The sequence below is a fragment of the Kogia breviceps genome, chromosome 3 (assembly GCF_026419965.1).
Source record: "Kogia breviceps isolate mKogBre1 chromosome 3, mKogBre1 haplotype 1, whole genome shotgun sequence".
Lineage (NCBI taxonomy): Eukaryota > Metazoa > Chordata > Mammalia > Artiodactyla > Physeteridae > Kogia > Kogia breviceps.
Genome location: NC_081312.1, coordinates 12614697 through 12639468, shown reverse-complemented (window position 1 = coordinate 12639468; position 24772 = coordinate 12614697). Strand labels below are relative to the sequence as shown.

At 36.6% G+C, this 24772-nt stretch overlaps 1 protein-coding gene across 1 annotated transcript in view; it reads right to left on the bottom strand.

Annotated features, from left to right (window-relative positions):
* The window catches only part of CATSPERB (cation channel sperm associated auxiliary subunit beta), a 132066-nt gene extending 108563 nt beyond the window's left edge, over positions 1-23503 (bottom strand). Inside the window, exons 1-4 of the mRNA XM_059056492.2 lie at positions 23425-23503; positions 12315-12403; positions 10009-10149; positions 5774-5834 (exon numbers count right to left, since the gene is read on the bottom strand). Coding sequence (XP_058912475.2) covers positions 5774-5834; positions 10009-10149; positions 12315-12403; positions 23425-23503 — 370 coding nt within the window. The remainder of the gene's footprint in view (positions 1-5773; positions 5835-10008; positions 10150-12314; positions 12404-23424) is intronic.
* Between the last annotated feature and the right edge of the window lie 1269 nt (positions 23504-24772).

The following is a 24772-nucleotide window of genomic DNA, read 5'->3' as shown; positions in this document are numbered from 1 at the left end:
CCCACCAGGGAGGAATGTAGACAAAGGGCTCCTTGCTGGTCCCAGCACTGCTGTCAGACACAGAAACAATGAACTTGCTTCTTACTCATAAACACTGTCCAATAAAGAGGCTACCATGAAACTCAGAAGCTAAATTTTCTGCTCAGATTCCTGGATAAAAACAATTTTTAAAAATCTGTGTAATCCAGACCAAAAGATGATTATTTAAAAGAAAATCAAGAAATAGAAACAACTTTCTAGTAAAAGCTTGTTGGAAGACGGATTCCAATATGATAAAAAAGATCTAGATAAGTCCTTTTGTCTATGGAGAATGCAGTGTTATCAGCCCCTTACACAAGCCCTCCTGATACTCCTTATAGACAGCATTTCAGTTCAGAATTCAGTTCAGAAATCAAAGTGGAAATACCTTTGAAAGGAAAATAGTGATGTGGCTGGAAAACCATGTGCATCTTGGCAAACGTTTTCCCACCCACCACGAGCCTGGGTTTTCTGATAAGGTCACTGGCTTGGCTTTCCCGTCAAAACATTCTTGAGGGCTTCCTTGGTGGCGCAGTGGTTGGGAGTCCGCCTGCCGATGCAGGGGACGCGGGTTCGTGCCCCGGTCCGGGCAGATCCCACGTGCCGCGGGGCGGCTGGGCCCATGAGCCATGGCCGCTGGGCCTGGGCGTCCGGAGCCTGTGCTCCGCAGCGGGAGAGGCCACAGCAGTGAGAGGCCTGCATACCACACACACACAAAAAAAACATTCTTGAACTCGTAGGGAACAGAGGAATGGAGACTTGGTGTCTGAGCGCGTGTCTTCCGGGTTCCATATCTGGGGCTCAAGAGCCAACAGCAGGATCCTGTGGGACTCATGGAAGGTTCCCCAGGGCGATGAAGATTCTAAAGTTTCTTAAGCTCAATATGAACTCAAGTCTGTTATCACCTGTGCTGGGCTCCCTCAACTCCTGCCCAAAGCCCTGTGCGCCCTTGGTTTTCAGCTTAAAGCTGAGCACCGCCCCCAGCGTTCATCATCAGCAACAGCTGAGCAACTCATTTGATAACGACAGCGTTACCAGATACCGAAACGAGATAAAGATACTACAAGAAAATAAAACTCCAGACTGATAACCCCAAGAACCCACTAGCCAAATGAGTCCAGCAATACACAAAAAGGATAATGCATTGTAACTAAGAGTTGTTTATCCTAGGATTGCAAGGCTGGTTGAGAATTCAAAAACGAATCAATGGAATTCTTCATATCATGGGATGAAAGAAGAAAATCCTTATAATCATCTCAATAGACGCAGAAAGAGCATTTAACAGAATTCAACACCAATTCTTGAACTCAGCAAACTAGGAATAGAAGGGAACTTCCTTAACCTGATAAAGGGCATCTGCAAAATACTTACAGATAACATCACACTTAATGAGGAAAGGCTGAATATTCTCTCCCTAAAGTTGGAAACAAGGCAGAGATGTCCTCTCTCACCATTCCTATTCAACATTGTACTGGAGATCCCACCAGCACAATAAGGAAAAGGTAAACAAGTAAGTAAATACATATATAAATAAATTAAATGAATCATATTAGAATGGAAGAAATATATAAAATTATCTCTATTTCTAGATGGATGTTTATCCATGTAGAAAATCCCAAAGAATATACAAAAGACTACTAGAACTAATAAGTGAATTTAACAAAGCTATGACATATAAGGTCAATCTACAAAAATCAATTACATATTTACATATTATTAATGAACTGGAAATTAAAATATTAAAAATAACCATTTAAAGTAACACCAGGGCTTCCCTGGTGGCGCAGTGGTTGAGAATCCGCCTGCCGATGCAGGGGACACGGGTTCGTGCCCCGGTCCGGGAAAATCCCACATGCTGCGGAGCGGCTGGGCCCGTGAGCCATGGCCGCTGAGCCTGCGCATCCGGAGCCTGTGCCCCGCAATGGGAGAGGCCGCAACAGTGAGAGGCCCGCGTACCACCAAAAAAAAAATAAATAAATAAAAAAAAATAAAGTAACACCAAACCCATGAAATACTTAGATATAAATTTCTTAAAGTATATGCAAGATCTCTATGCTGAAAATGACAAAACCCTGATGAAATAAATCAGAGGAGATGTAAATAAATAGAGAGATATACTGTGTCCATGGATTGGAAGACTCAATATTGTTAAGATGTCAGTTCCCCCTAAACTAATCTATAGATTCAATGCAATTCTAATTGAGATTAAAAAAAATTACAGCAGAATTTTTTGTAGAACTAAGCAAACTGATTGTAAAACTTACATGGAGAGACAAAAGAACTAAAAGAACAAAAGAAAAAGAAGATCAAAGTTGAAGGGTTAATATTACTCATTATAAGCTTATTATTTATAAAGCTAAAGTAATCAAGTGTGGCATTGTTAAAGGATAGAGAGCCCAGAAATAGTAACTCAGTAGACACAAAATGTTGCTGAGCATTGGTAAAGGATAGAGAGCCCAGAAATAGTAACTCAGTAGACACAAAATAGCTTTTACAACAAAGGTGGTGGAATAATTGGATATCCATATTTCCCCCAAATTACCTTCAGTCCATATAATGTACAAAAACTAACTTAAATTCCGTCATAGGCCTAAATACAAAACCTAGAACCATAAACTTCTAGAAGTAAATATAGGAGAACTTTTTTGTTGGTTAGGCAAAGATTTCTTAGGTATGATGCCAAAAGTACAATCCATAAAATAAAAAACTGATAAGTTAGACTTTGTCAAAATTAAAGACTCTGATCTACAAAGGACATTCTTAAGAGATTAAAAATACAAGCCATAGACTGGGAGAAAATATTTATAAATCATATATCTGATAAAGGAGTTGTATCCAGAACATACAATGAACTTGCAAAAGATTTGAATAGATAATTCACCAAATGGCAAATAAGCACAAAAAAGGTTGTTTGTTGTCATTAGTTATTAGAGAAATGCAAATTGAAACCATAATTAAATGTCACTCTACACCTATTAGAATGGCTAAATTAAATACCTACATATTTATACATATTAAAATATATTTATATATAAGTATACATATATACATATTGTATAAATATACTTATATGTATAAATGTATATGTATACATGTATACAAACATACACACACACTTATTTATACTAAGTGCTGGCATGGATCCAGATAACCTGGTGGTTAGAATGCAAAATGATACTGATACTTTGGAAAATAGTTTGATAATTTCTTATACAGTTAAACTTACACTTACCATATGACACAGTAATCCTACTATCTGGTATTAGCCAAATGCAACAAAAATTTGTGTTCACCACAAGAATCTGTATGAGAATGCCTATTGCAGCTTTATTCATAATTGCCAAAAACTGAAAAAATCCAAATGCCCTGCAACAAAATAAACTATGGTACATCCATACAGTGGAATACTACCCAGTAAGAAAACAAAAAACTACAACATAGTGAATCTCAAATGAATTATGCTAAGTGAAAGTAGCCAGACTCAAAAGACTACATATTTAATGATTCCATTTATATGGCTCTGGAATAAACAAAACAATAAGAACAGAAAACAGATCCGTGGTTCCTGGGGCTCAGGAGACAGAGAGTTGACTACTGGTGGGGTAATTTTATTGGATGATGGAATTGTTCTAAATCTCGATTGATGATTATGCAATTGTATACATCTGTGAAAACTTATAGAGCTAGGCACTAAAAAGGGTATATTTTACTGAATGTAAATTATACCTTATTTTAAAATGAAAAAGGAACAAATTGTGAAGTATAAATTAAGGAGGGACTCTTTTTACCTTCAACAGTTCCAGGTAGTTCAAACTTCAAACTGCCTTCACCACTTTCTAATTATCACCAAATCTCCATATGGCTCCATAGGCCTCAGTTAAATCATTCAAAAATGGAGCTAACAACAGTAACTAACACATATTGAGTAATAAATTAATTTAGTTAGGTGAAGTGTTTAGAGTTGTGCTGAAAATATAAGAATTCAGTAAATGCTACCGGCAAGTTCTACTACTACTATGATGATTATTTTGCTACCTTTGCTGTTGATGTTACGTAAACTACCCTTCCCAAGATTTTACAGATACATAATACTCAAATTCATGGCATGGAAGCAAATAAGATATGATTAAGGAGTAAAAACTGAATGAGCAAATATGGTCTCCTTCCCCCGAAGATTTTCTTTCATGATTTCTAGCATATTACTAACATTAGACCATTCTCTTCTATTACATTATAAGCTCCAATATATTTCTTTTTACTCAATCCAGAAGTTGTGTCAAGACAGGCAGAGATCATTTGGTCTCTTTCTGTAAAATGCTTAAGTTTTCAGATCACCTTTGTTCTTGCCTGGGTGATCTTAGAATCAATGCATTTCTGAAATTAAATTTTATAAATAGAAGAAGGGAAAATAACAAGTGATCTTCACCTCTTTGATTGTCAAACTAATGTCAATATTAGGCAAGCAGCTAGAACAATCCATCATTAGACTGTACTCCCCCCCTTTTTTTAAAACAAGTACAATTTTCAGGATGACTTCCTTGAAAAAAAATCACAAAAAGTTCCGATAGATTAATTTGAAAAAATTGAGATGAATAAAGGATAAAAATAGTGATTTAATCCATGTTAGCTGTTATACTACTGGGGCTTCTTTTGCAGTTTTCATCTTTGATGCTTCCTTATATAGTCTTCTCTATCCTTTCTGCCTTATTCTCACTTTCCCCCTGCCGTTTACTCTGTAGGACACACGATTTGGTTCGTCCTTTAACTTTCCCATACTTAGAGGGGTTTGCCTGTATGATCCCTCCATCTCACTGTCCCAATTCCTCATCACCTGCTACATTTGTTTGGCACACAAGTAGGTGCAGGATCAATTCTAGGCCAATTGAAGATACTCTCCTGGGGATTTGGAATTGGGCTGGCCCCTAGGAAATATATATAAAACTTTGACAGCAGTGAGGCAGCTTTAGGAAACTAGTCTGCATAAAAGGAAAAATAAATATAGATGTACAGAAAATACAGATAAGAGAAACAGGGTGAAAATATTTCCTGGGTTCTTGATGGTTCTCCATTTCTTACTTCTAATTCCTTCTTATAATCTGGCTTCATTGTTGTCTTTCGGTTCCACAACAAAAAGAAACTTAGTCTTTTTCCTTTAGTGAGGTCAGGATGGTTTCTATTTCTTGCACCTACCATATTAGAATAATATACCCTTTATCATTTTTAAACTATGGGTCTGTATCTCATGCCTGAAGATCTACTAGCTCAGTCCACTAGCTCAATACTCACACGTTCTGGAATTTGACTTTCTTGCTCTTTCCTTCTTGGTATTTACAGTAGTATATAAACTAGGCTGCCACATAGCACTTAATAGTAGACCCAATGGTAAACTAATATACTACATATTACATTTTAAAATTAATGATTCCATTTCATTGAAATTAATTGGTACCTGACTTTCTCAATACTATGAATTTCACGTTCTAGAAAATGAGTTTACTTTAACTAAAGAATAATATAAATGCTATGTATGTCAGAACCATCTATCTATAATATAACTGCCAGGTAAAATACAGGAAGCCCAGTTAAATTTTAATTTCAGATGAATCACTAGTTTTTAGTAAGTATGTATGTCCCCAATACCACAGGAGACATTAACATAAAATAACATAATTTTTTAACATAATAAATGGTTTTTATTTGATAAATTTGGTAATCCAGACCCATGTGTAAAATAGTGAATTCAGATCATTCTTACCTGTATTTTTTGTAATGTTTTCTCTGGGAATATCAATCAACCAATAAACTCGATCACTGAACTTGAACAAAGAAGACATCAGAAAACAGTGTTTTACAATGTTAATAGCAACACTTATTTTGGCATATTCTACCCTACATTTTAAAAACTAAAATTAAACAAAAACATCCAATGTATATGCCCTTTACCCAGCAATTTCACTCTTGGGAATTTATCCTGCATTATACTGACATATGTGTGAAATGAAATGTGTTCAAGGATATTTTTCATCATTGTTTGTGATAGTACAAGATTGGAAATAACTAAAGTATTCATTAGTTATGTGTAAGAATATAACCATGAAATGGAATATCATACAGCCAAGCTGAGACAGCACAAAGCTGAAGCATTACTGGCTTGATGTGTCAGAGGACAGAACCTGCTGCTGACAGAAAATTTAGGAATTTAAGAGGAAAATCCCAGGCACAGGGAACTTTAAAAATAATGATCTAAGAGTTAAATATAAACTCTTTCCATATCCTTGGGCAACACAAGTGCAGGGGAGATCCTCAGAAGGCCATGTGAAAAAAAAAAAAGTCAGCAGTGGAAGTTAGTAGAACTGAGCAGAGATATCAGCTGCTGAAACCATAGGTAAGACATTTTGCAATTTGTGCCAGGGCAATTAATAGCCTTTTAGACCACCACCAACAAAAACATCAGCAAATTCTTGTAAGAAAATAGCAGAACCCAGAGTTGTTACAGCTTATTATCTTCAATGTCCACTTTTCTCCCAAAAATGACAAGACATGGAAAGAAATAAGAACATGTAACTGATATTCAGGGAAAAGAAGATAAACTGACTCAGAATGAGTTCAGATACAGATGAAGACTTCAAAGCAGCTATTACGAATATGTAAACGGATTTAAGGAAAATGTGTTAATGAGGGAATGGATAGGAAATCCAGCACCGAAATGAAAAATACAACAATAAAACCAAATGGATATAGTGAGGCTGAAAAGTATAACTGAAATAAAATATTTACTAGATGAGTTCAATAGATTGGAGATGGCAAAAGAAAGAATAAGTGAACTTAGGGTTTCCCTAGTGGCACAGTGGTTAAGAATCTGCCTGCCAATGCAGGGGACACGGGTTCAAGCCCTGGTCCAGAAGATCCCACATGCTGCAGAGCAACTAAGCCCATGCACCACAGCTACTGAGCCTGTGCTTTAGAGCCCGTGCGCCACAGCTACTGAGCCTGGATGCCACAACTACTGAAGCCTGCATGCTTAGAGCCCATGCTCCGCAACAAGAGAAGCCACCACAGTGAGAAGCCCATGCACTGCAACGAAGGGTAGCCCCTGCTTGCCGCAACCAGAGAAAGCCCGCACACAGCAACAAAGACCCAATGCAGCCAAAAATAAATAAATAAAATAAATAAATTTATTTTTAAAAAAAGAAAGAAAGAATAAGTGAACTTAGATATATAACAATTGAAATTATTCAATTTGAAAAAGGCGGAAAATGATTAAAGAAAAATAAATGGAGCTGTAGAGATGTGTGGGTCAATAAAACATGTTCCAAAATGTGCCTAATTGGAGTCCCAGGCAGGCAAAGAGACAGAGAAAAGGGTAGAACATTTCTTTGGAGAAATAGTGGCTGAAGACTTTCCAAATTCAATCCAAGTAGCCCAGAGAAACTGTCAGGGTAAATACAAAGAGAACATCTTAAAAGCACCCAGAGAAAAATAACACATTACATACAGGGGACAATAATAAAATTAATAGCTGACTTCTCATTCAGAAACAATGGTATCAGGTGACATATTCAAAATGCAGAATGACATATTCAAAACGCTGAAAGCAAATGAAATCACCCAACAATTCTATATCTAACAAAATAATCATTCAAAAATTAACGTGACCACTAAAAAACTACTAGAAGTTATATATGAGTTCAGCAAGTTCAGGATATGAGATAAATATACAAAAATTAATTGTATTTTTATACACTTGCAAAGAACACTCTGGAAATGAGAATAAGAAAGCAATTCTCTTTACAACAGCATTAAAAAGAATAAAATATTAGAAATAAATTTAACAAAAGAAGTGCAAAACTTATACTCTGAAAACTACAAAAAATTGTTGAAAGAAATTCAAGAAAATGTAAATAAATGGAAAGACAACCCATATTCATGGATTGGAAGATTATTAAAATGGTGATACTCCCAAAACTGATCTACAGATTCAACACAATTCCTATTAGGATTGCAGCTGGTTTCTCTGTAAAAATTGACAAGTTTATCCTAAAATTCATATGGAAACTAGTGAAATTTATATGGAGACTAGCAAAAACAATCTTGAAAAAGAAGAACAAAGTTGGAGGACTCATCCTTCTCAATTTCAAAACTTACTACAAAGCAGCAGTAACAAAACAACATGGTACTGGAATAAGGGTAGATGTATAGATCAAAGCAATAGATTTGAGAATCCAGAAATAAACCCTCACATTTAGAGTTGACTGATTTTCAGCAAAAGTGCCAAAACAATTCAGTAGGGAAACAGTAATAGTATTTTCAACAGATGGTGCTAGGATAGCTGGATATCCACATACAAAATAGTGAATGTAGACCGCCCTACCCCAAACCACACACAAAAATTCAACTCAAAATATATCAAAGACCTAAATGTAAAAGGTAAAACTATGAACCTCTCAGAAGAAAACATAGGGGTAAATCTCCATTACTCTGGATTAGGCGATGGTTTCCTATTTATGACACCAAAAGAATAAGCATCAAAAGAAAAAAATAGATACCTAAGACTTCATCAAAAACATTTTTGTGCATCAGAAGACAGTATCATGAAAGTAAAATATCAACCCGCAGAATGGAAGAAAATATTTGCAAGTCATTTGTCTGATAAGGGACTTGAATTGAGAATGTATGAAGAACTTTTACAGCTCAACAATAAAAAGACAACCCAATTAATAATCTATATAGGTATCTTCACAAAGAAGATATTCAAATGGCCAATAAACACTGTTGAGCAATGAAAAGATGCTCAACATCATTAATCATCAGGGAAATGCAAATCAAAATATAATGAGATAGCACTTCACACCCACTGGGATGGCTATAACAAAACAAAACAAAAACCAGAAAATAACAAGTGTTGGTGAGAATATGGAAATTTGAACCCAAATACACTGATGATGGGTATGTAAAAGAGTCCAACCACTGTGGAAAACAGTCTGGCAGTTCCTCAAAAAGTGAAATATAGAGTTACCCTATGACCTAGCAATTCCATTTTCTAGTTTTATACAGAAGAGAAATAAAAAACCAAAATTTCCACACAAAAACTGTACACAAAAGTTCATAGCAGCATTATTCATAATAGCCAAAATGTGGAAAAAACCCAAATGTTCATCAACTGATGAATGGATAAACAAAATGTGGTACCAAAACAGTGGGATATTATTTGGCAATAAAAAGAAATGAAGTACTGATACATGCTTTCACATGGATGAACCTTGAAAACATTATTCTAACTGAAAGAAGCCAGTCACAAAAGACTGTATATTATATGACTTTATTTACATGAAATGTTCAGAATAAGCAAATCTACAGAGACAGAAAGTAGATTAGTGGTTGCTTAAGACTGGGGAGTAGAAGGTAGAATGCAGAGTGATTGTCAATGGGTATTGGCTGTCTTTTGGAAGTGATGAAAGTGTTCTAAAATTAGATAGTAGTGATGGTTGCACTCTATGAATATACTAAAAACCATTTAATTGTACACTTTAAATAGGCAAATTGTATGGTATGTAAATTATATCTTAATGAAGTTGTTACCCATCCCCCCCCAACAAAAAGATGAAATAAAGACATTTTCAAGAGGAAAAAACTTCCAGAGAATTAATTGCCAGCAGACCTGCACTGTAAGAAATGCTAAAAGTTCTTTATGCTGAAGAAATATGACACTGGATGGCAATTTTTGCCTACAGAAATAATGAGGAGCAGTGGAAATAGTAAATATGTGAATAAAAAGTAAAAAAAAACACACCCACGTGAATCTTTTTCTTTTCTTCTCTTAATTTCTTTAAAAAAATGACTTTAAAGTAAAAAGTATAACAATGTATTTTGGGGTTTAAACCACATACAGATGTAATATTACTGGACTAGCTGTTTTTAAAAACACATGCTAAAAGGAAGAGTATTCTTCTTGTTAATAACATACCACAGAATAAAATAAAATGTAATTACCAAAGTTAAATTAAAGTGAAAGATGCCCGTATATGTACTATTTATGATTCCCAAGCTTGGAGCAAGTCCTCCTGATGTGAACACGCTTAGAAATTCCTTTGAAGTAAGCTCAATTTCAGATTGGAAAAAACACTGGATTTTCTTTAGGAAAGAGAAAAAAAACAAGTAGTGACAATTTGATGGAGAGAAGCATATTTTACATTAATTTGAAAGTGAGGAGAAATCTATGAAAAGTAAATGCTGCTGAAGATTGCTATCTCTAGTAATTCCAGTCTTTAACTTGGAAAAAATATCTTTTTAAAAGTACACTTTCTGAACCCATCAGCCTATTATGCTAGTGTCATCATAGGTTTCAATTCATCCTATAATAATCTTTTCTGTCATAGAAATGGTCATAGAGTTATTATGTTTAACAAACATAGACTCAAAGTCACATGCTATCACATGTAGAAATTCCTATTTTATTAAAATCATTATTTTGTGTCTAAATAAAAAAGCAAATGTATAAAGCAAAACTCATTTTACTGCATTTTTATTGAATATTTCCCAGTTTTGAGAAGGTATATGAAAAGGTAGCAATCACAAATGGTGGATTTCCCTGAAAACCAATATGGATAAGAAGAGCTTCATCTCACTTAGTTCTCCTAGTAGTTAAGATCACTCTGGGCAAATTACCTATCTGAATTTCAGTTTCCCTATCTATAAAATGGGGAAACATATTCATTCCAAAGATATTTACTGACCCCTTACCATGAATCAGGCAGTGTTATAGGTGCTGGTGAAACAGAATTGAACAAAACAGGCAAAAATCCCTGACCTAATGGAACTTATTTTCTAATGGGGCTTGGCAGGGAGATAAACTCAAACCCTTTTCCTTTGTCTTAAACTTCGCCACAATTTATTGCACTTTGTTAAGATATTATATAAGCTCCCAATTCTAAGGATCCCTCTGAGTTACTCATCGTTGAGTTCTCCCATGGGTATGTGCATTGCATGTGTAAATAAACTCTGCTTTTTTTTGTTTTGCTTGTTTGTTGTTTGTTTTTTTACGGTTTTTTTGGCTGTGCCGTGAGGCTTGCAGGATCTTAGTTCTCAGACCAGGGACTCAACCTGGGTCATGGCAGTGAAAGCTCCAAGTCCTAACCACTGTACTGCCAGGGAATTCCCAAACTTCATTTTTATCTCCTGCTTAATCTGTCTTTTGTCAGTTTGTTTTACAGGCTCCAGCCACTGAACCTAAGAGGGGATGTTCAGTACTCCCCTATAGTACTTATCTTACAGAAGATTAAATGTCATAATGAGCATAAAACATTTTGAAAAGTGCCTGACAAACACTTTATAAATGCTAGCTATTATTTCTACTAATACTTCTTCTAGAACTACCACATCACAACTATCCAAAAAGTAGATTATACTTCCCTTTCAAAAGGACAAAACTGAGGATCAGAGAGGTTAGGTAACCTGCCCTAGGGCATAGATACCATATATGGCAGAACCAAAATTTGACCCCAGCTCTGTAGGTCTCTCTTCCTCTAGAGCCCATTCCTTTTCCATAATATTTAATCACAAATAGGAAAGACACGTGTGACTCAAAGGGTTTACACTTCACAATAGTTGTAAATAAAAAACTAAATATACGTTTGGCATATTAAGAAGAAACCAGGAACTAAGTCAAAACAGACTTTAGGATAAATGTATTTGTCCTTATGGGGTGTTTTTCTTCATTTTATTACATTTATCATAGATTTTTAGACCATCTGTGCAATTTTTATTAATTTATGTTTTTGTTAGCATTTGCTGCATGACTATCTTAACAGTACATCTTAGTTTGTTGCGTTTTTAAAAATTTTGCCATTCTTTGAATCAAAGGAGTCAAATAATCCCCTACCCAAAATGACACCTGCAATGTGGTACTTGTTATAAAAGGGAAATATTCTTTCCCAAGGTCATGTGAAGTAACGTGCTTTCGCTAACAGGCTACATCTGTCAAACTTCAGATGGACAGATCAGAACCATAAAAAATGAAGATCATTACAGCCAATCTTTTTAAAAAAGGGATGGAGGCATCTTAAAAAAAAAAAAAAAAAAAGCAAACCACCCAGGGTGTTCAATGATTAAATGAAATATTTTACTTGATCCAAGTGGAATGAAATAGAAAGGATAGAAAGGATTATTTATATCAAATTTCACCTCCCCAAGTCTGAAAATAGTAGAAGGTATGTGAAAAGAGTACAGTGTTACTGGTTTCACCTATGCACTTAAAAGGAATATGAGGGGTTGTAGCACATGCTATTAGTGGACCTTACCAACTCATCAGAGGAAAGATACAACTTGATTATTTCATTCTTTTGGGGGAACCCTTCGCTAGCACAAGCAAAGCGTTTCTCTGTATCACCTAAATAATACAAACATATACATATATATTTTTTAGGTCACTAATGAAGAATTTCCATTAAAAGAACCATATTTTTTAAACAGAAATATTTTTAAAGAATAAGCATTATAATTGTATATTTTAAATTCACATCACTTTAGATAAAGTTTAAATCTTCCACTTTATTTTTTCATTTTAAAGATACAATATCAGGACACTAAAAAGAAAGGTTTGAGCACTAAAATAAAATATAACATGTGCTAGGCTATGATACACATTTTCAGAGGTGGCCAAAAACCAGTTCTTCACTCTTAAACTCCTCAACCTTGGTGAACATATAAAAGGGACAGAAGTTGGAGATTGGAGAGTCAATTTATGTTTTGATAGAGAGCTACTGACATGAAGGTCACGACTCCTCTGCCCAAAGGATGGGAGTGTTGGGAGGAAGATCCCTCCTTCTTATCTTGTTCTAAAGTGAGTCTCTCTGGGAATTCCCTGGCAGTCCAGTGGTTAGGACTCTGCGCTTCCACTGCAGGGGGCATGGGTTTGCTTGCTCCCTGGTCAGGGAACTAAGATCCAGCATGCTGTGGCATGGCCAAATAAGATAAAATAAAACAGAGTCACTCATAGACAGCATAGAGTTGGATCATGTGTGATTATCTGTTTTTGTTTTTGTTTTGATCATGTGTTTTTACCCATTCTGCCAATCTCCCAGTTTTGATTGGGAAATTTAATCCATTTGTAGTTAAAGTGATAACTGATAAGGAGAGACTTCTATCATTTTGCTATTAGTTTTCTATATACCTTATAACTTTTTTGTCCTTCATTCCTGCATTACTGCCTTCTTTTGTATTTAGTTGAGTTTTTTTTGTAGTGAAACATGTAAATTCCTTTCATGTATATTTTATAGCTATTTCCTTTGTGATTACCATGGGGATTACATTTAACATCCTAATGGTATACTAAACTAATTTGAATTTATAGCAGCTTAACTCCAATATCATAGAAAAACTCTGCTCCTTTAAAGCTCCATCCCCATCCCTTTCAGTTGTTGATATAATAAAATTATATCTTTAAATATTGTGTGCCCCCAAAACATGAACTAATAATTCTTTTGAATGCATTAGTGTCTTAAGTTATATAGAAAACAAGATTTGAAGTTACAAACCAAAATTACAATGATAGTAATTTTTGCACTAATAATTTTTTTCTTTAGATGTATTAGTCTCTTAAATCATGTAGAAAATAAAAAGTGGAGTTACAATCCATTGTAACAATATAATTACCCACATATTTACCTTTATTTCTCCCTATGGCTTCAAGTGACTGTCTAGTGTCCTTTCATTTCCCCTTGCAGGACTCCCTTGAGCATTTTTTACATGGCAAATCTAGTGGTAACAAACTCCCTCAGCTTTTGTTTATCTGGGAGTGCCTTAATTTCTTCCTCACTCTTGAGGACAGTTTTCCCAGATATAGGATTCTTGGCTGACTGGTTTTTCTTTTAGCAACTTGAATATATCAGTCCACTGCCTTCTGGACTCCAAAGTTTCTGATAAGAAATCTGCTTATTAACTAATTGAGGATTCTTTGTGTGTGGTTATTCACTTCTCTCTTGCTGCTTTCAAGAGTCTCTTTATCTTTGGTTTTTGGAAGTTTGATTATAATGTATCTTGGTGTAGGTCTCTGTCAGTTCATCTGACTTGGAGTTTGCTTAGCTTCCTGGTTATATATATATATTATACATATTTATGCCTTTCATCAAATTTAGGAAGTTTTTAACCATTATTTCTTCAAATAGTCTCTCTGCTCCTTTCTCTCTCTCTTCTGCTGTTATTCCCACAATGTATGTGTTGGTCCACTTGATGGTTTCCCAGAGGTCTCTTACACTCTACACTTTTCTTCAACCTTTTTTCTTTCTGTTCCTGAGACTTGATAATTACAATTGTCTTATCTTCAAGTTGCTGATTTTTTTTCTTCTGCCTGCTTAAATCTGCCTTTGAATCCCTCTAGTGAGTTTTTCATTTCAGTTATTGTACTTTTCAGCCCCTGCATTTCTTCTTGGTTTTATTTCAGGTTTTCTATTTCTCTATTGATACTTCCATTTTGCTCATACATTGTTTTCTTGACCTTCTCCACATCTTTAGTTTTGGGAGCAACTTTAACATGGTTGTTTTAAAGTCTTTGTCTAGTAGATCTGCCATCCAATCTTTTTTCAGGATAATTTCTGGTGATTTATTTTTTTCCTTTAATGGGCCATACTTTCCTGTTTCTTTGTATGTCTTATAATTTTCTGTTGAAAACTGGACAGTTAAATCTAATAGTGTGGTAACTCTGGAAATTAGATTCTCCTCATTCCCCAGGATTTGCTTTTTTTTGTTACTGTTTTTGTCTTTCAGGTTTTTATTCTTTTTTCTTTTATCTTTTTTTTTTTTTTTTTTTGCAGTACACGGGCCTCTCACTGTTGTGGCCTCTCTCATTGTGGAGCACAGGCTCCAGACACGCAGGCTCAGTGGCTATGGCCCACAGGCCTAGCCACTCCGTGGCATGTGGGATCTTCCCAGACTGGGGCATGAACCTGTGTCTCCTGCATCAGCAGGCGGACTTCTCAACCATTGCGCCACCAGGGAAGCCCACTTTTGGATTTTAAAAAAATTGTTGTAGGCTGTCTTTGTAGCAAGGACCAATCTCAGGTGTAAAGTTAAGGTCTTCTTAGGTCTTTTATGAGACTGTGTCATTTTTCCCTGGGCATGTGTTGTCACTTTGTAATTTATCCCCTTAAATGCAGGTTTTTTTGTTATTTTTTTGGATAGTCTTTAATGTCTGGCTCCCAAAGAGGAAAAAAAAGAAAAATAAAAAAGGGGGTAAAAGGGCACTGGCCCTTTAAGTCCCTTGAAAATCTGTTCAGCTGAGGGAGAAGAGCTTGCAACAATGAGGGGAGGTACAACAACAATGGCTGCCTGCCTCTTTGTCTGTACCTCTGTGATCAGAAGCAGCAATCAGAGTACAGATCCTCAACATTTGGAAGACAGGGTCCTTTTTGCCCACCCTAGCTTCTGCAAGCTGTGTGTGACTGCTCCAGGAACACGTGCACAGCTGCATGCCATGAGGCTGAGGGTGGGGGATGGGTAGTTTCTACTGACAGTGACTGAAATTAACTGCAACTTACTGTCCAACCCTTCCCCTAGAAGTTGTAAGCCTTCAGCAGACTCCAGAGTTCCAAAAAAGTTACATCAGACAGATTTGGCCAGTGCAGTTGTCCAGTTGGGGATGCAGATTTCTTGTGCTTCTCACTCTGCCATCTTCCCAGAATCCTCTATCCGTTCTCCTTATCTTGAGTTTGAGGAAAGAGGCTGTGATGGGACCACTCATCAATGTCATATGTATTCCTCTAATCTGGGGTATAAATTCAGACCCCTTCTTGGAAAAAGGCAGGACTTGATTTGATGAAGAGGATAGGCCCTATCCCTTGCTAGACCTGCATAGCTATTTTCACAAGAATCCTGCTAAGTCGTCTTAGAGAGAAACCACCCCCATCCTTTTTTAAAAATTTAATTAATTAATTAATTAATTTATTTATTTATTGGCTGCATTGGGTCTTTTGTTGCTGCACACAGGCTTTCTCTAGTTGCGGTGAGCAGGGGCTACTCCTTGTTGCCATGTGCAAGCTTCTCATTGTGGTAGCTTCTCTTGTTGCAGGCTTCAGTAGTTGTGGCTCACAGGCTTAGCTGTTCTGCAGCATGTGGGATCTTCCCAGACCAGGGCTCAAACCTGTGTCCGCTGCATTGGCAGGCAGATTCTTAACCACTGCACCACCAAGGGAAGCCCGCCCCCCATCCTTGATATCTAACCACTCTCAATATCTACTCAAATTCCTCGTCCCCTACCATCCACCCAGATGGTCATGCTGGCCTGCCCTCAGCAAGAATACTGTTTGGTTAGCTGAGCAAGAATCCCCCCTACTTTTGATGTCTCCTCTTAGTAATTTTCCATCCAAAGAAACAATTTCCCCCACAATGAACCTGCTCCTTGGCTATAAATTCCCACTTGCCTATGTTGTATTTGGAATTGAGACTAGTTCTATACTGAGATCTTTGTTCCTCAATTGCAATAGTCCCTGAATAAACTTGTAGTTTTAAAGCTTTAAATATTGTCCAGCTCTGGTTTTCGTTGGCACAGTGAAGTTGAAGCCAGATGCTGCAAAAGTACTGAAGGACATCAGAGGTAAGGCTAGATGAAGGGTGACTACAAACATCTTTTGTAACAAACATGGGGTTTGGTGGTATACAATGGCAAAGTACTTTTTAAAAAACTGTCTAAAGATGAGTTAGGGATGTTTTTATACTACTTTAAAAAAAGATTTTTAAAATTTTCTGACCTTTATAAAAACATATTTATTGGAGTATAATTGCCTTACATTGTTGCGTTAGTTGTTGCTGTACAACAAAGTGAATCAGCTATACCTATACATATATCCTTGTATCCCCTCGCTCTTGCATCTCCCTCCCACCCTCCCTATCCCACCCCTCTAGTTGGTCACAAAGCACCAAGCTGATCTCCCTGTGCTATGCAGCTGCTTCCCACTAGCTACCTATTTTACATTTGGTAATGTATATATGTCAGTGCTACTCTCTGTCTCAGTTTACCCTTCCCCCTCCCTGTTTCCTCAAGTCCATTCTCTACATCTGCATCTTTATTCCTGTCCTGCCCCTAGGTTCTTCAGAACCTTTTTTTTTAAGATTCCATATATATGTGATAGCATATGGTATCTGTTTCTCTTTCTGACTTCCTTCACTCCTCTGAATGACAGACTATAATCCATTGACAGTAATATTCCATTGTATATATATGCCACATCTTCTTTATCCATTCATCTGTCGATGGACACTTAGGTTGCTTCCATGTCCTGGCTATTGTAAATAGAGCTGCAGTGAACATTGTGGTACATGACTCTTTTTGAATTAAGGTTTTCTCAGGGTATATGCCCAGTAGTGGGATTGCTGGGTCATGTGGTAGTTCTATTTTTAGTTTTTTAAGGAATATACTGTTCTCCATAGTGGCTGTATCAATTTACATTCCCACCAACAGTACAAGAGGGTTCCCTTTCTCCATACCCTCTCCAGCATTTATTGTTTGTAGATTTTCTGATGATGGCCATTCTGATTGGTGTGAGGGGATACCTCATTGTAGTTTTGATTTGTATTTCTCTAATGATTAGTGATATTGAGCATCCTTTCATGTGTTTGTTGGCAATCTGCATATCTTCTTTGGAAAAATGTTGATTTAGGTCTTCTGCCCATTTTTGGATTGGGTTGTTTGTTTTTTGGATATTGAGCTGCATGAGCAGCTTGTATATTTTGGAGATTAATCCTTTGTCCATTGATTCCTTTGCAAATATTTTCTCCCATTCTGAGGGCTGTCTTTTGGTCTTGTTTATGGTTTCCTTTGCTGTGCAAAAGATTTTAAGTTTCATTAGGTACCATTTGTTTATTTTTGATTTCCATTTCTCTAGGAGGTGGGTCAAAAAGGATCTTGCTGTGATTTATGTCATAGAGTGTTCTGCCTATGTTTTCTTCTAAGAGTTTTATAGTGTCTGGCCTTACATTTAGGTCTTTAATCAATTTTTAGTTTATTTTTGTGTATGGTATTAGGGAGTGTTCTAATTTCATTCTTTTACATGTAGCTGTCCAGTTTTCCCAGCACCACTTATTGAAGAGGCTGTCTTTTCTCTATTGTATATTCTTGCCTCCTTTATCAAAAATAAGGTGACCAGGGCTTCCCTGGTGGCGCAGTGGTTGAGAGTTCGTCTGCCGATGCAGGGGACACGGGTTCGTGCCCCGGTCCGGGAGGATCCCACATGCTGCGGAGCAGCTGGGCCCGTGAGCCATGGCCGCTGAGCCTGCGCGTCCGGAGCCTGTGCTCCGCCAAGGGAGAGGCCACAGCAGTGAGAGGCCCGTGTACTGCAAAAAAAAAAAAAAAAAAAAAAAAAAGAAGGTGACCATAGGTGTGTGGGTATATCTCTGGGCTTTCTATCCTGTTCCATTGATCTATATTTTTGTTTTTGTGCCAGACCCATACTATCTTGATTACTGTAGCTTTGTAGTATAGTCTGAAGTCAGGGAGCCACAATCCTCCAGCTCCATCTTTCTTTCTCAAGATTGCTTTGGTTATTTGGGGTCTTTTGTGTTTCCATACAAATTGTGCAATTTTTTGTTCTAGTTCTGTGAGAAATGCCAGTGGTAGTTTGATAGGGATTGCATTGAATCTGTAGATTGCTTTGGGTAGTAGAGTCACTTCCACAATGTTGATTCTTCCAGGAACATGGTATATCTCTCCATCTGTTTATATCATCTTTAATTTCTTTCATCAGTGTCTTATAGTTTTCTGCATACAGGTCTTTTGTCTCCTTAGGTAGGTTTATTCCTAGATATTTTATTCTTTTTGCTGCTGTGGTAAATGGGAGTGTTTCCTTAATTTCTCTTTCAGATTTTTCGTCATTAGTGTATAGGAATGCAAGAGATTTCTGTGCATTAATTTTGTATCCTGCTACTTTACCAAATTCATTGATTAGCTCTAGAAGTTTTCTGGTGGCATCTTTAGGATTCCCTATATATAGTATCATGTCATCTTCAAACAGTGACAGTTTTACTACTTCTGTCTGATTTGGATTCCTTCTATTTCTTTTTCTTCTCTCATTGCTGTGGCTAAAATTTCCAAAACTATGTTGAATAATAGTGGTGAGAGTAGGCAACCTTGTCTTGTGCCTGATCTTAGAGGAAATGGTTTCAGTTTTTCACCATTGAGAACGATGCTGGCTGTGTGTTTGTCATTTATGGCCTTTATTAAATTGAAGTAAGTTCCCTCTATTCCTACTTTCTGGAGATTTTTTATCATAAATGGGTGTTGAATTTTGTCAAAAGCTTTTTCTGCATCTATTGAGATGATCATACGGTTATGATTCTTCAATTAGTTAATATGGTGCATCACATTGATTGATTTGCATATATTAAAGAATCCTTGCATTCCTGGGATAAACCCCACTTGATTATGGTGTATGATTCTTTTAATGTGCTGCTGGATGCTGTTTGCTACTATTTTGTTGAGGAGTTTTGCATCTATGTTCATCCATGATATTGGCCTATAGTTTTCTTTTTTTGTAACATCTCTGTCTGGTTTTGGTATCAGGGTGATGGTGGTCTTGTAGAATGAATTTGGGAGTGTTCCTCCCTCTGCTATATTTTGAGAGTTTGAGAAGTATAGGTGTTAGATCTTCTCTAAATGTTTGATAGAATTAACCTGTGAATCCATCTGGTCCTGGGTTTTTGTTTGTTGGAAGAATTTTTATTTTTTTTTTGCAGTACATGGGCCTCTCACTGCTGTGGCCTCTCTGGTTGTGGAGCACAGGCTCCAGGCACCCAGGCTCAGCGGCCATGGCTCATGGGCCCAGCCACTCCATGGCATGTGGGATCTTCCCAGACTGGGGCACGAACCTGTGTCCCCTGCATCGGCAGGCGGACTCTCAACCACTGCACCACCAGGGAAGCCTTGTTGGAAGATTTTTAATCCCAGTTTCAATTTCAGTGCTTGTGATTGGTCTGTTCATATTTTCTATTTCTTCCTGGATCAATCTCAGAAGGTTGTGCTTTTCTGAGAATTTGTCCATTTCTTCCAGGTTGTCCATTTTACTGGCAAATAGTTGCTTGTAGAAATCTCTCATGATCCTCTATTTCTGCAGTGTCAGTTGTTAGTTCTCCTTTTTCATTTCTAATTCTGTTGATTTGAGTCTTCTCCCTTTTTTTCTTGATGAGTCTGGCTAATGCTTTATCAATTTTGTTTATCTTCTCAAAGAACCAGCTTTTAGTTTATTGATCTTTGCTACCGTTTCCTTCATTTCTTTTTCATTTATTTCTGATCTGATCTTTATGACTTCTTTCCTTCTACTAACTTTGGGGTTTTTTTGTTCTTCTTCCTCTAATTGCTTTAGTTATAAGGTTAGTTTGTTTATTTTACATGTTTCTTGTTTCTTGAGGTAGGATTGTATTGCTCTAAACTTCCGTCTTAGAACTGCTTTTGCTGCATCCCATAGGTTTCGGGCCGTCGTGTTCTCATTGTCATTTGTTTCTAGGTATCTTTTGATTTCTTCTTTGATTTCTTCAGTGACCTCTTGATTATTTAGTAGCGTATTGTTTAGCCTCCATGTGTCTGTATTTTTTACAGATGTTTGCCTGTAATTGATATCTAGTTTCATAGCATTGTGGTCAGGAAAGATACTTGATACGATTTCATTTTTCTTAAATTTACCAAGGCTTGATTTGTGACCCAAGACATGATCTATCCTGGAGAATTTTCCATGAGCACTTCAGAAGAAAGTGTATTCTGTTGTTTTTGGATGGATTGTCCTATAAATATCAATTAAGTCCACCTTGTTTAATGTATATTTAAAGTTTGTGTTTCCTTATGTATTTTCATTTTGGTTGATCTGTCCATTGGTGAAAGTGGGGTGTTTAAGTCCCCTACTATTATTGTGTTACTGTCGATTTCCCCTTTTATGCCTGTTAGCATTTGCCTTATGTATTGAGGTGCTCCTATGCTGGGTGCATAAATGTTTACAATTGTTATGTCTTCTTCTTGGATTGATCTCTTGATCATTATGTAGTGGCCTTCTTTGTCTCTTGTAATGGTCTTTATTTTAAAGTCTATTTTTTCTGATATGAGAATTTCTACTCCAGCTTTTTTGATTTCCATTTATCTTTTTGAAATGACAAATGGCTATCACGAATATGCTGACAGTTTCAAAAAGTAAATCAGGACTCAGTCTGTCCTTCCAAACTGAAGGTTCATTTGAACAATGAACATTAAATTAAATACCTTAAAAAATGCACGCTGTGGAGAGAGCATTTTGAATATAGGCAGCTGGAAATGTTTACATTAATATGTGGTTTTGTTACTGGAAATCTCATAAATATATCATCTATAATAACTGTCATATCTGCAATACTTTAGAAACTTGAAAATGGAAATTTTTTTACTTGACTTAAATATTTCAAATGAATTTTAATGAAGTTTGGAACTATTTGCTTAAAATGGAAAAAAGTTGATTGACATACAGAAAGCTGGAAGCTTACTAAAATTTTTTCAATAAAAACCTTTACAAAGTTGATAAATGGGATTGAAAAATGAGTATCATGATTTATTCTTTAAGCCAACATGCATTTATCCCATTTAGATATACAAACATTTGTGAGATATATTTTTAATATAATAGCTAATTAAAGTCAAATACCAAAATTAGTTGAATTAAAGCCAGATATTCAAATCTCTATAAACTTTGACTCCAAGATTTTTAAAAATATATTTACCTCACATTTTCTCATCAAAAATCTTAAAATTTCAAAGAATTTCATGATGTTGATCAGTACACTTTATAATAATTTTATTTTATTTATTTATTTATTTATTTTTTTTGCCGTACGCAGGCCTATCACTACTGTGGCCTCTCCCATTGCGGAGCACGGGCTCCGGACGCGCAGGCTCAGCGGCCATGGCTCACGGGCCCAGCCGCTCCGCGGCATGCGGGATCTTCCCGGACCGGGGCACGAACCCGTGTCCCCTGCATCGGCAGGCGGATTCTCAACCACTGCGCCACCAGGGAAGCCCTATAATAATTTTAAAAGATTATTTCATCCTTTTTCATCCCCTTTTAATTTCTGGTTTTTGTGTAGGTTTATAAGGTACACAATATATTAATAGAGTAGTACAAGTACATAATTTAAAAATAAATAGAAAATGTTGGAGAACCAAGCTTACACTTTTTTTTTCCCAACTGATGCAATGCATGACCAAAAAACTGACTTCATGACTGAAGATCTGGTGTAAACTACTGTCATCGTCTTTTGTCTGTTCTCTCTGCCTCCCAACTTTCCCTCCACCAATCTACTTTACATAATGCTGCCATATTAATCTTCCTAAACTGTAGCTTTGAGATGTTACTCCCCTACCCAGTCATCTTAAATGACTTTCCAGTGAATATAGAGTAAAGCCCAAATTCCTTAGCTTGGCCTTCAAATACCTCTATAATATAAGCCAGTTTCCTATCTTTCCAAAATATTTTACTTCTTCTATTCCTTCATTCAAGTCAGAATGAACTGTTTACTGCTCCTGTCATGTCCTGTAGTTGCCTACCTCCACGACTTTATTCATCACTTACCTGATGTTGTCTTTGTAGGATGCTCTTCCCCAAGCATGCAGACATTTGGGGGACACATATGGATTGATATCTTTCATACAGTGTTTTCTCTGACTCACTCCATCCCCTGCCCCAGTTGGAAGTACACTCTCCCTTCTCTGAAATCTCATAAGTTTGCCAGTGACTATCCAATCTTTGGTTATGCCCATACTTGTGTAATATATTCTCTAGTGGAATACAGGAACTAGAACTGGTTCATCCAAGAACTCACCCAATTCTGCAACACACCCATGTGTGGAAGAGAGCCTGAGTCTCTCCATCCACTCAGTCAACAATTTTTTGACCATCGACTATGTTTTGGTAGATCCAGTTCAGGATACTACAGAATCTATTCAACCTGCACAAATGGAGGTGGATTTGTCTTATTCCTTTTGCAAAGTTTTACACCATGAAAGTCCTATTTAATCCATGTATTAATTTCAGAAAATTCTCAGTCTATTAGCCTATAATTCAGTTTACAATTCATCCTACATGCAACCATTCATGGAGGAAAAATCAAAAAGATCTATCCAAATAATTCAAGTTTGGCAAATATAAAATATTCCTTAAATTTTAAATATTCTATGACTTATAAGTAATGAAATACTATAACAAAAGAAAAGTTCCAATGTACACAATGATATTATTAGAAACCTCTGGACCAGAGTACAATAGATAATACCTGGGAAAAACTGGAAGATAAGGTAAAGAAGAAGTACTAAAAGAAAAATATTTTAACTGTTAGTGAGGAAGGGATATAAAGGGGAAGTCTTGAGAAGATATTCTCTATTTTAGAGAGTAAAAAGAGTCTGACACTTACCTTTATTATATGTTATTCCTGATGAAAAATCAAAAATGTTCAAAAGTAAAATCATAACATATAAAAGTGGCAATTCCATCTGCTGGAAGAAAAAAGAATTATTTCCATTCAATTACTCTGAAGATACTTTTTAGTTCCTTTTGCTATAAACAATGGCATAGTAAAGAAATCATCTCTTCTTTGATTTAAAAATATTTCTCATTATGTGAAAAGCAGACAACAATTGACTAAGCTCTACACTTACTCCTTAACTGGTATTAAATATATTTATAAATATAATTATTGCACACTAAAGAACTGTGGCTCAGGGTTTTCTGCAACTGTTACAAAGGCATGATCAATTCTACATCTGTGTAAAACACAACCTGACTTGATAAAGACTCAGAATGGTACAGTTGTACCTTGATCTGAGACTGTGACAGCATTGGTCTTGGGAGAGACAATCCATGTGAGTCCTGAGCATCCCTGCACATCCTTGCTGTGTGCCAGGAATGCAAGGCCCTTTTCTCAGAGTTGTGTTTGCAGCAAGCAACCTTGAGGCATGAGGTAACATCCTCTGGACAAGCACAGGCTTGTTTCCATGGTGAATCTCCCAACTCCATGTTCTTCTCCTGTAATGCACACCACTATGTGTGTTAGCAAGCATGTCATGGGCTGAATTGTTCCCCCCCTCTCAAATTAATATGCTGAAGTCCTAACCCCCAGTATATCAGAATGTGGTCATATTTGGAGATAGGGTCTTTACAGAAGTAATTAAGTTAAAATGAAATCATTAGGGTAGGCCCTAATCCAGTATAACTGGTGTCTTTATAAGAAGGCGAAATTTGGACACACTCTTGTACAGGTAGAAGATGATATGAAGACACAGGGAGAAGGCAGCTGCTTACAAGCCAAGGAGAGAGGCCTGGAACAGATCCTTCCCTCGTGGCTCTCAGAGGGAACTAGCTCTGCTAGCATCTTGATGTTGAAACTGAGCAGGACCCTTTGGTACCCTCTCACTTCGTTCGGGACTCTCTGTGCCCCGCATCTCTTGAAGTAAAAGAGGCTTCTCCTGACATCTTCAGGTTTCTCCCGAGTCTCAAAAGGCTGGCTAAAGAGTTAATGATTAGGAAAATATGAACATATAATAATAAAGAATAACTGTTGGGCCAGGAAAGTAAACTGGTAACAATTTAAACAAAAGATCAGCCATATAGCAGAGTCACAGGACCTTTAGTTCGTCCATGAAGGACACAGATAACAATGTCTGAAGCACATTCCTAAGTTTTTTTTACAGAAACTAGACTCCCACCAGATGGAAACAGCTGACCACAAACGCGTAGACCCCAGACCAATTGGGATCAGAAAG